The 12,146-nt window shown below is 46.2% G+C and overlaps 1 protein-coding gene across 1 annotated transcript in view; it reads right to left on the bottom strand.

Annotated features, from left to right (window-relative positions):
- MACF1 (microtubule actin crosslinking factor 1) overlaps positions 1–12,146 on the bottom strand; it is a 296,242-nt gene that overhangs the window by 45,787 nt on the left and 238,309 nt on the right. Inside the window, exons 57-58 of the mRNA XM_081335334.1 lie at positions 1,593–1,754; positions 636–806 (exon numbers count right to left, since the gene is read on the bottom strand). Coding sequence (XP_081191460.1) covers positions 636–806; positions 1,593–1,754 — 333 coding nt within the window. The remainder of the gene's footprint in view (positions 1–635; positions 807–1,592; positions 1,755–12,146) is intronic.

Below are 12,146 nucleotides of genomic sequence, written 5' to 3' on the forward strand. Positions count from 1 at the left end.
TTTACCAATTTCTTCCACTTGCACAACTAATGAACATATCATCATAGTAGCTTATGTTATACTTTAAGCATAGACTCCTTGCTATGTTGGTATTTTATCTCATCCACTGTAATTACATATTGTACATTTTTAAATTCTGCTTGTTATTGACCAAATACATATTATACTACACCCATTTTTTTTTGCAGGATTTCACCTTTTGCCAAATCTCCCAGCTGCAGGAAATGTGGAATGCCAATGACTAAACTCACGTTCTCCTCCTACCACTATATCAGTAGTTGCATTGCTTTAGATCTGCTCCCCAGCTGCTGCCCATCTGTTCTGAAGCCTCCGTTCTCACCACCACAAAGCTACCTTTTGCATGCCCCAAAATGACTGCTCCCAGTGGAAGTTGTGTTGTGTTTGTCTTACACCTGGGGGCCTCGCGTGCTGAGAGCTTGACCACTGCCTGACTTGCAGCTTTGATATTTTTCTCTCACCTGCTCTCCTTCCTTCCCTCCCTCCTCCCGCTCCTTCAGCGCAGAGAAGAGGGACGCATAGCAAGCAGAGCGCATGAGGAGGATCCCTGCTCACTGGGGCCAGTGGGCTGACCAATGGTGTTTAGGACCAGCCCCCCCCCCCCAGTTTCTGCTCACCTTCTGCTCCTGGATCTGAGCCTTCACCACTTTGTATTCTGTCGATGGTGGCTTCTGGTTGGAGATGAGCTCCTCGGTGTCAGCCAGCCAGCTGAGCAGAGGCTCCAGGGCATCCTGGAACTTCCCACAGTGGAGCAAGGCTTCCTGCAGCTGGGCAATCCTCTGGGCCACCTGCGTTTTGACAAAACACGCACGCCCATCACTGGAGTGGCTGCCCTTGCTAGACAGAGCCTCTTTCAGCTCCTTTCATCCTCACGCTCCCCTTGTAAAACAGGAGAGCATTTTCCTTTTGCTCACAGGAAGAAGGCGGCCAATTAAATGGGTGTTAAGTTGCTTCTCCCCTCCTTTCTCTTTCTTGCTTGGCAGCCCCCTGCCCAAAGTATCCACTGGAGGCTCCTTGGGACAGGATGTCCCTTTTTTTAGTGTCCTCCTCCAGAGGGACCCCAGAACTGCCCCCAGGAGTCTGTTGGGGGGGGGCAGGGGAGACATATTTGCTAGTCCCCTGATTTCTAGTATGACCAGTGGCCAGAGCAGGGATGCAGCCAAGCAGAGAAATGAATGGATACGTTTATTATGGTCACTGGCTAGAATTGAAAACAAGTACAATAAAAATAAAGTAAAAATGAAACAAGAGGGAAAAAAACCACAACTGGTGATGGGTTTCTCAGTGGATTCTCAGGCTCAGGATTTATCAGCATTTATAGCCAGGCGCTCCCAACCCAGGGGGCCTCCTCTGTTTGCAGATGGACACCTCGAGCACAGAGTTCATGGCCCAAAGAGAGAGCCAGAGACTTTGCAGACGAGGAGCCTTGGTGGGTTCCCCCAATTCCATCCCCGTGGATCATCCGCAGGCTGTGCCCCAACGGAGCCCAGCCCCCTTTCCACCAGGGAGCCCGCAGCATCTGGGGGTGAGTCTGGCCTCGGGGTCCCACCCCGCTCATGCCAGGCAGCGCTTGCCTTTTTGTTGAGGGTGTTCCACCGGGAGTGGATCTCCTCCATGTCATGCTCCAAGCCCTGGACATCACAGTTCTTCCCCGCACTCTGGACCAGCCCTTGTCCGAGCCTGTTGACTTGCTGCAGCTTCAACTGAAGGGGGTCAACTTGCTCCTTCTGGAATTGCTGAGAAGATGGGAGAGGGAAGAAGGCAAATGAATCCCATGATAAATCTTTGCAAAAACTGTACGCAGTTAAGGACTCGGGCTAAGGCGCACTTTCTCTGGCTGCTAATTTCATCCTAAATCAACCTGTGAGGTTTTTTAAAGAAAGGGGGGGGGGAGATTCCCTTTCAAGTGAACTTCATAGCTCTGAAAGTTTTGGAAGAGTTTAAATCCAGATCCCCCGAGTCTGAATATAACATTCTGCCATTAAACCATGCAACCAATAAGCATCGGTGGGAGCTGCTGGCCAACATCTTCTCCCTCCCGAATTTAAACTTTAATCTGCAGTCTGTGAACAAAAATCAACAGATTCTGTATCTTACTAATCAAGGAAGCTTGAAAAAGTAACACAATAGGTTTGATGTTGGAATGTAAAGGTGTTTGTGGAGCGGATTTCACATATGGAGAAAGGACTCAATGCAGTGAAATCCAAAAGAAGCTCAGTGACCTAACATCAATAGGATCTCTGGTTCTATCCAGTTAGGATGGATGCTACAGTTTTAATGCCAAAAACACACCTGGAAAGTCCAGGGCAGACTGTATTTCTTGCACAAGCGTTGCCTTCCCCCCAGGCACAGAGGTCCACAACCTTTTGGGTACCAGGGACCGGTTCCGTGGAGAGAGGTTTTTCCGTGGACTGGAGGGTGCCTGGTTTTGTGTGCTGCCTGCATCTCGTGAATGGGGCATTGCTTGTTTGTGCGGCCCGGTTGCTGGCATGCCGTGGCCCGGTACCGGTCCACGGACCGGGCGTTGGGGACCCCTGCACTACACAATTGCTACCCCACCACCTCTCTAGAGATCCAGTAATACCCACATCCTGCTTTCCACACTACCAGATGTTATAGACATATCACTTGGTCAAAAGCCAAAGACGCATTATTGAGTTTTCCAAAGTTCTTCCCACATGAGAAAAAGCCAAACAAGGTTCAGCTCCACAATCCTGGATCTCCTGGAAGTCACAACCACCTCCTGCTGCCATTCCCTTTCATAAACCCCTGACAGATCACATATTGGATGACAAAGCAGAGCAATGCCTTACTTGTGTGAGGACATGGAACACAGAATAACAGAGTTGGAAGGAACCTTGGAGGTCTTCTAGTACAACCCTCTGCTCAAGCAGGAGACCCTATACCGTTCCAGACAAGGGCCTGACCAGTCTCCTCTTAAAAGCCCCCAGTGATGGAGCACCCACAACTTCTGAAGGCAAACCATTCCACTGGTTAATTGTTCTCACTGTTAGGAAATTTCTCAATTCTAGGTTGATTCTCTCCTTGATAAGCTTCCATCCGTTGCTTGTTGTCCTGCCTTCAGGTGCTTTGGAGAATGGGTTGACCACCCTCTTCTTTGTGGCAGCCTCTCAAATATTGTAAGACTGCTATCATATCACCCCTAATTCTTTTGTTAGATTACGCATACCTAGTTCCTGCAACTGTTCATTGTACAATTTAACCTCCAGGACATTTATCATCTTTCTTGCTCTTCTCTGCACTCTTTCTAGAATCCCAGCATATATATATATATATATATATATATTCCTTGATAAGATTAAAAATACGAATCCCAGGCATGTTAAAATTAACAAACAAATGAACACTGGGATAGAATTAAAAACTAAAACAGTTTTTATTGCTGAAAAATCAAGCTTTCGTTGGCCAACTGCCAACGTCATCAGGATGGAGATGCTGGGGTGGGGAGATTCCGTTTGTACTGTTGGTGTCTGCACTCTGCTCATGGAGCATGCTCAGATCTGTTTGTTGAGGTCTGCCGTATTTCTTTGAGTTGTCGCGCATCCGTTTTTGGGATGTATTTGTCTCTGGGTATCTGTTGTTAAAAGTGAATTGTTTATAGCTCCATGTGTTGTAGCCATAACCCTGGTCATTGTCCGTGTTCTCATGCCAGGGATCTTAAATGGTTGTTGCTCTTCTTCCTTGTGTTCGACATTGCAGAGTGGTTGTGTGCTGGTGCAACCTTGGATTTGATGCAATGAGATAATTTGTGAATTCTTGCGCTGTTTGTCTTCATGTCGCGCACGTCGTTGCTCTTCCCAATTTTTTAGTGCCTGGTATGCAGGGGGGAGGTCTATATGCCGGTTGATGGAGGAATGGTTTGAAAACCAGCTTGCTATTAGAAGACAAGAACAACGTTCACAGGTGTGGACGCACATGGCTACACATAACCATGCCTTTAATCTAGCAGGGACTGAGGCTATTGCCAGTGACAACACTAAAGGCGGCCGCCTGTTTAAGGAAGCCTGGTTTTCAAACCATTCCTCCATCAACCGGCATATAGACCTCCCCCCTGCATACCAGGCACTAAAAAATTGGGAAGAGCAACGACGTGCGCGACATGAAGACAAACAGCGCAAGAATTCACAAATTATCTCATTGCATCAAATCCAAGGTTGCACCAGCACACAACCACTCTGCAATGTCGAACACAAGGAAGAAGAGCAACAACCATTTAAGATCCCTGGCATGAGAACACGGACAATGACCAGGGTTATGGCTACAACACATGGAGCTATAAACAATTCACTTTTAACAACAGATACCCAGAGACAAATACATCCCAAAAACGGATGCGCGACAACTCAAAGAAATACGGCAGACCTCAACAAACAGATCTGAGCATGCTCCATGAGCAGAGTGCAGACACCAACAGTACAAACGGAATCTCCCCACCCCAGCATCTCCATCCTGATGACGTTGGCAGTTGGCCAACGAAAGCTTGATTTTTCAGCAATAAAAACTGTTTTAGTTTTTAATTCTATCCCAGTGTTCATTTGTTTGTTAATATATATATATATATATATATATATATATATATATATATATATATATATATATATATATATATATATATATATATATATATATATATATATATATATATATATATATATATATATATATATATATATATATATATATATATATATATCTTACTATTGTTGAGCCTTTTCTATAGTTGTGCAATTGATTTTTCCTGGCTAAGTGCAGGACCTTACTTTTCTCAACAGTGAACTACATCTTGTTGGATAGGGCCCAACGTTCAAATCTGTCAAGATCCTTCTGAATAGGAAGTCTATCTTCTAAAGTGTTGGCCATTCCCTTGGGCCAACATCTGAGAATTTGATGAGTGCCCCTCCCTTGTCTAAATTATTTGTAAAAATGTTGAAGAGCGTAAGCCCAACACATAACTTTGGGGTACCCTTTCATTCACACACATAAGCAGTATCTGTAGTGGGCAGAAGGAATCACCCTGAGGCGCAGGAGGAAGAGTTGCAACCAAGACCATAATCCGATAACACAAATCTGAGTTTGGGCCAGAACTGTAACCTGAGTAAGTGTCTCAGATCCTCCCCAGTTCTCATGGAGATAAGGGGTGTGCGTGCCCGAGAGAGTGCATTTTGGCTTGCAAGGTTCTGTTACTATAATCCAGGGGTGTCAAACTCAATTTCATTGAGGGCCGCATCAGCATTGCGGTTGCCCTCAGGGGGGCGGGTGGGTATGGCCAGGGTGGGCGTGGCCTACTGGGTGGGTGTGGCTAGAGTGCGTATCACCTACTGAGTGGGCGTGGCCAGCTCTACATCGTTCGCATCAAGGGTGCCTATGGGGGCCTGGGCAGGAGTGGGACAGATCTAAGGGTCTCTGGCAGAAGGAGGGTCTCTGGACTAAGGCCAAGGCAGTGGGGGCTGTTTCCTCACTGTTTCCAGGATGGCTTCGCGGGCCACATGAAACCACTTCACGGGCCTGATCTGGCCCCCAGGCCTTGTGTTTGACATGTCTGCTATCTTACAGTAAAAGGAGTATTAGCCTGCATCACTTTGGTTTCCCAGTCTGGTCTACCTTGAAGGGCTGAGGCCAGCCTCTTTGGAGGAGGCCCTGGGTGCTGCCTGAGTGCCTCCCGATAGGTGACTTTTCATGATTTATTGTGGCTGTAAAAGAAATTAAATCCCTTGATGTCTGAAAATGCTTAATAGGTGGCATTTTAGTGAGCCAGGCAACTCTTAATTTAAAGTCTAAAAACTATAAGATTAAAGCAACAATCAAAGGAAAATGCAGTGGAAAAACAATTTGGGCACCCAAATGGTAAAAATAAGAGAAAACTCCACGAGGGCAGGAAGAGTGCAGGGTTTCTCCCCAAAGCCAGTAGATCAGCCTCTGGTCACAGAGGACCATTTGGCCAGGCCAGCATCTTCTCCAAAGGAGAGACTCAGAGGAGCTGCTGATCTTCCAAGTCTTACCCAGTTAGCAGAGGAACCAGAAGTAGATTGCTGGAAAAAAAGTTACAAGGATACCTGGGGTTGTCTATCAAAGGGACTATTTTGTTTGTTTGTTTGTTTACAAGATGTATTAATTACAAAAATCCCAAAGGGCTCTGGGTAATGTACAAAACATCGAGAGTATGCCTCTCCTCAAAAGCCCCCAGGCCACGGTTGGCCGAGCTTGCCTTTTCAGCTCCAGGAACACCTGCCCTACCTCGGCCCCAAGCAGCGGAGGCCAAGTAGGAGCCGACACTCAACGGTCTGAGACTCCCTGCCCAGAAGCCGGGGGGGGGGAACAAGGGGGCTCCCAGCCCTTCTAAGCAAAGGCCTGGCACACTCAGGAAACCTGAATAATCAAACGGCAGTTGCTGACATGCCTTTGTTTGCCCTGTGGTGCTGCTAAACAATGGAGGCCAAACACTGCCATTCCCTTTCCTGGCCAGATCCCTCAGGATCAATGCAATCCGCTGCCACCCAAGCTATGTCCCTCCTCTAGTCACTTCCACCTGACTCTGGCATTCAGCGCAAAAATCTCCCATTGACCTTAAAAGTTATTTTGTGACATTAATATTAAAAAGAAAACAGCAGCAGAAGAGGTATAAGGTTGAGATGCATCTTGCAAGTCAGCAAGCTTGCCCAAAGGAATCCGAAGCATCGTTTCGGCTGTGTCTTTGGGATTTTGCTGCTTTTAGTCTTTGGATGACCCCCTTCTCCCCTGCATCTCCCCAAGTTGTTGGCTCTCCCCCCAAAGCTTGCACGCTTTCTGCCTTGCACATGTTCATGCAGCTCGAAGTTTTTGACTGAAGTGGCCTAAAAGCCCCTGAAAGAAACATTTACATGCCCCCACCTGTCCTTGCCACCTACTTGTACTCTGCAAATGCAGGTGGAGTCACAGCCCCACTCCAACATTTGTCCTTTGAAATGTATTTCTGGAGGAACAGGAAGCTTTTGCCATCCTGTTGCGTGGGGCATGATCAGCAGAATCGTAAGTTGGCAAAGCTGATTCTGGGCTTCTTTCATCCCAATAATAAGGCAGCCCTGTGATCTACACTGCAAGTAACACAACAAACACCCAGCATTTTCAGGACTTTAACCACCTACAGGTCCTACAATGATATCTCGAAACAAGAAGAGAGCAATATCAGGCATGTCTCCTTCCGTGACGCTTTGTGACACAGTCATCGTTTTGGAAAAACAAGATTTTAACAGCATCCTTGGGGATGGAATATGTGAACCTCTTACATCAAGTTCTGGGCTACCTCTGAAGGTCGCAATGAACTCAAAGGGTTTTTAACACATCATAATTGTTAACTGATAAAGTGCTTATGCTCTGTCTCACAGGTTACCTGCTTCCACTTGCCCTCCGGGTGAGATTCAAGGTGCTGGTGATGACCTATAAAGCCCTACATGGCCGGGGTCCGGATTATCTTAGGGAGCACCTGCTGCCAGCATCAACTTCCCATCGTCCTGTGCGCTCCCATAGGGAGGGCCTCCTTAGGGTGCCGCTGGTTAGGGAGTGCCGGCGGGTGATCCCCAGAGGGAGGGCATTTTCTGTGGGCGCGCCTACCCTTTGGAATGATTTACCTGTGGAACTCCGGACCGCCCCCGATCTGCGTTCATTTCGCCGGGACCTGAAAACCTGGCTTTTCGATCTATCAGGCCTGGACTGAAGGGGTTTTAGCTTTTTAATATTGTTTTAATTGTTGGGCTTTAATTAATTTAATTCATTTTAATTTTATATTATCTTTTTATATTGTCTTTTATATGCTGTCCTGTAAACCGCCCTGAGTCCTTCAGGAATAGGGCGGTATAGAAAACTAATTAAATAAATAAATAAATAAAATATACATCATCATCATCATCACTTCTCCTCCCAACACAAACATCTCCCAGCCAATTTAAATCCTGCATCTGTGGAGCCATTGCTTGGGTGAAGGGAGATGTCACTCATGGAAGCTCCTGGGTTTTTTTAATAAAATGGGTTAGTTTGAAAAAGTGTTAGCAAGCTCCTACATTTTGCCCTACAAAAATATGTGGCCTTTCAAAATGATCACAACAACATATGCCAGTACAACAAGCGTAGCCATATTAAAAGTCTGGGCTCCAGGGCTGTCCTCAGTTAAAAAAAATTTTTACATGGTTTTACCAGTTATGTTTTTAAACAGTGCTTTGAATGTTATTTTTCATTTTAAAGTGTAAGCTGCACAGAGTGGCCTGAGCAGCCTCTAAATTTAGCAAAATGAACCAATAAAGAAGTTGAGTGGCCCTGGACCAATCATAGGATGGCACTTTGCTCCTGAGAGATAAGCCTGCTCAACACCCCATCCCTCTTTCAGCAGCCCCCTCTCTTGCAAGGCTGTGATGAAGAAGTTGAGGTGCCAGATGGGGAGGGGGGAAAAGCCCCAGAACCCTCCTGAACAGTGTTTCTCAACTTTAAGATATCAAAATGCCAAAAGTATCAAAAATAATGAAAAATGCTCTTTCAACATGTAAAATACAAGAAAAAACTCAAGGAGATTATTGGTCCACCAATGGAAGATGATGGTAAGGGAGGGACAGGCAGCAAGAACTCATTCTTGGCATCTGGTTCCTGCAAAAGGAAGAAATAGCCCACACTACCAAAAGCAGAGCTGTAAAAGACAGACTAGGAATACAAGTCAAAATAAGTAAGAGAACGGTAAGCTAACATCTGCCCACTCTAGATGAGTTCAAATCACCAGGATCGGATGGATTACATCCCAAGGTTGTGAAGGAGGTGGCAGACCTGATCTCAGAACCACTGAACTATATGTCCCAAAGGTGTTTTTTTCCAAAAGGCAACTGGACTTTGCCATTTTTTCTTTGAAAACATTGCTTCTCATCCAAGAAGCTTTTTCAATTCCACTTCACTTACCATCTTAGAAACTTCTTCAGTTTAAGAAGAAGTTGAGAAGTGAAATTTTTTCAAAGAAAAAAAACTAAGCAAGTTCAGTTGCCTTTTGGAAAAAGCAGCTTTGGGACAACCGTGGCCAGTATCCATAGATACTACCCAAGGACTGGAAAAGAACTGGTGTGGTTTCCATCTTCAAAAAAGAAAACAAAACAAAAAATGGATCCAGGAAACTGCAGACAAATCAGCCTGACATGAACACTTGGGAAAATCTTGGATAACCATGACCCGGATGACTAAGAATCTCCATAGACTATTACTAGAAGCCAACATGGGTTTGTCCAAAACAGATCATACTGAACAAATCTTATTGCATTTTTTGACAAAGGGACTAAGTTAGTGGACTAGCAAAATGCTGTGGATTTCAGTAAGGCATTTAAACACAACCTACTTGCTGGTAAGATAGAAAAATGTGTGATAAGACACCATCCCCACCAGATGGATGGCTGACCAACCACACTCAATGTACAGTCCTCAATCAAACTGTGGGGTACCCAACAGTATGTATGCAGTGAGGTACCCCAAGGTTCGGTCTTGAGGCCCAATACTCTTCAACATCTTCATAAACGATTTAGATGAAGGAATAGAAGGGGAGCTCATCAAATTTGTAGATGACATAAAGCTAGGAGGAACAGCGAGCATTTTAGAACAGAGGCCCCAAACCTTTGGGGCACCAGGGACCAGTTACGGGGAGAGAGGTTTTTCCGTGGACCAGAGGGGATGGTTTTGTGTGCTGCCTGCATCTCACAGATGGGGCTTTGCTTGTTTGTGCGGACCGGTTGCTGCCATGCCGCGGCCCGGTACTGGTCCACAGACCGGGGGTTGGGGACCCCTGTTTTAGAAGATAGGCTCAAGATACAGAAGGCTCTAGGCCAGCGCTCTTCAGCCTTTTCTCCCATTGCGGTGGAGGAAGTTCCAGCCAAAAGGCATCTTTCGGAATGGGGGGGGGGGGCCTGGAGAAAAAGGGCCAGCCCAGGAGGCGCTCTGGGCCAGGCCTCCCAGCCAGCGGAAGCAGGGAAAGGCCCACGTGCCAGAGAGGCAGAGCCATCCCCAACCGGCCTGCGCAAGAAGGAAAGAGGCAACCACAAGGCCACAAGGGTTTTGGATGTCCACAGGGAACGGTCCAAAGGTCTCAGCCTCTTTTTATAGGTGCTACAGAGCCTTCTAGAGCAGGGCTTTTCAACCTTTTCATTCATTGTACCACTTTTAGGATAGGGCAACATCCGAATACCACCAGTTGCCTAGCGAGGGGTCAAAAACCTGATGACACCGCCCCCAAAAGAGGAAAAAAGTGATGAAGTACAGGTAGTCCTCGACTTTTTATTTTTTAATCCCATTTATATCCCGCCCTTCTCCAAAGACTCAGGGCGGCTTACAATCTAAAGCACAATGTGCTTAGCAATACTTGACTTACAAGACTTACAACAGTTCGCTTAGTGACTGTTCGAAGTTACAATGGCACTGAAAAAGTGCCCCCCAAGCCACAGCCGAGCAAGACACCTGCCTGCCTGCCCAGCGGCGCTCTTCCTCCTGTCCGAGGTTTTCATTGTTGTGAGCATTTCTGTTGAGGATTGGCAGCAGGGGTGGGGGTGTGTTTGGTTTTTATTTTCCCCCCCTGCTGGGTGGTTGCAGCAGGTTTTGGTCACTTCACATGACCCTGGGACACTGTGACCGTCATAAATATGAATCTGTTGCCAAGCATCTGAATGTAAATCACAAGACCCTGGAGATGCTGCAACATTCCAGATGATCGGCGCTTCTGGGCTCAGCAGAAGTGCCAACATCAGTGCCCAGCTCCGGCCGGAGCCTGGCGCTGATCCTCGCGCTTCCGCTGAGCCCTGACAGCCCCTACATCTCCAGCCGTCTCTCGCTCAGGCTTGTGTGGTGCTGCCCCCGGTTCAGCTCATTCTCCTCCCCCGCTATCACTTTTCTAGGATGGTCACGTACCACCTGCCAGGTGCCAATGTACCACAGGTGGTACCCGTACCACTGGTTGAAAAGCCTTGCTCTAGACAGACTTGAATTGTAATTCTGTGCTGAGAAAAGTAAGGTCTTACACTTGGGCAAGAAAAAACCAAATGCGCAGGTATAGAATAGGTGGTACCTGTCTCAAAAACAGTAACTATGAGATGAATCTAGGAGCAACCACTGGTGGACAGCCACTTAAATATGAGCCAGCAGTGTGCTGCAGCTACCAAAAAAGGCAATGCAGTCCTAGGCTGCATCAATAGAGGAACAGTACCAAGATCACATGAAGTATTGGTACACTCTGTACTGCCATAGAGACCACACATAGAACACTGAGTCCAATTTTGATCACTGAAATATAAAAAAGATGTTGAGACTCTGGAAAGAGTGCAGAGAAGAACAACAATGATTATTAGGGGACTGGCAGCTAAAACATATGAAAAGTTAGAGGAACTGGATATGTCTAGTCTAATGAAAAGAAGGACTAGGGGTGACATGATAGCCCTCTTCCAATATTTGAGGGGCTGTCACAGAGAAGAGAGGGTCAACCTATTCTGCAAAGCATCTGAGGGAAAACCAAGAAACAATGGATGGAAAATTATCAAAGAGAGATCCAACTTAGAATGTAGGAGAAATTTCCCGACAGTGAGAACAATTAATCAGTGGAATGGGTTGCATTCAAAATTTGTAGGTGGACCATCAATGGAGGTTTTAAAATCAAGATTGGGCAGCCATTTGTCCAGAATGGTATAGGGTCTCCTGCCTGAGGAGGGGGTTGGACTAGAAGACTTCCAAAGTCCCTTCCGACTGTGTTATTTTGTTAAGATATATATTTGAGTAGGGCCATACCTGGAATACTGCATCCAGTTTTGGTCACCACATTAGAAAAAAGATGTTGAGACTTTGGAAAAAGTGCAAAGAAGAGCAATTAAGATGATTAAAAGCCTGGAGAGTAAAACATATGAAGAACAGTTGCAGGATTTGGGTATGGCCAGTCTAAAGAAAAGAAGTATTCCAGTATTTGAGAAGTTGCCACAAAAGAGGAGGGGGTCAACTTGTTTTCAAAAGCGCCAGAAGGCAGGACAAGAAACAATGGTTGGAAACTGAACAGAGAGAGAAGCAAACTGGAATTAAGGAGAAACTTCCTAACAGTGGGGACAATTAATCAGTGGAACTGCTTGCCGTCAGAA

This window comes from Vipera berus, assembly GCF_964194415.1.
Source record: "Vipera berus genome assembly, chromosome: 9".
Classification (NCBI taxonomy): Eukaryota; Metazoa; Chordata; class Lepidosauria; order Squamata; family Viperidae; genus Vipera; species Vipera berus.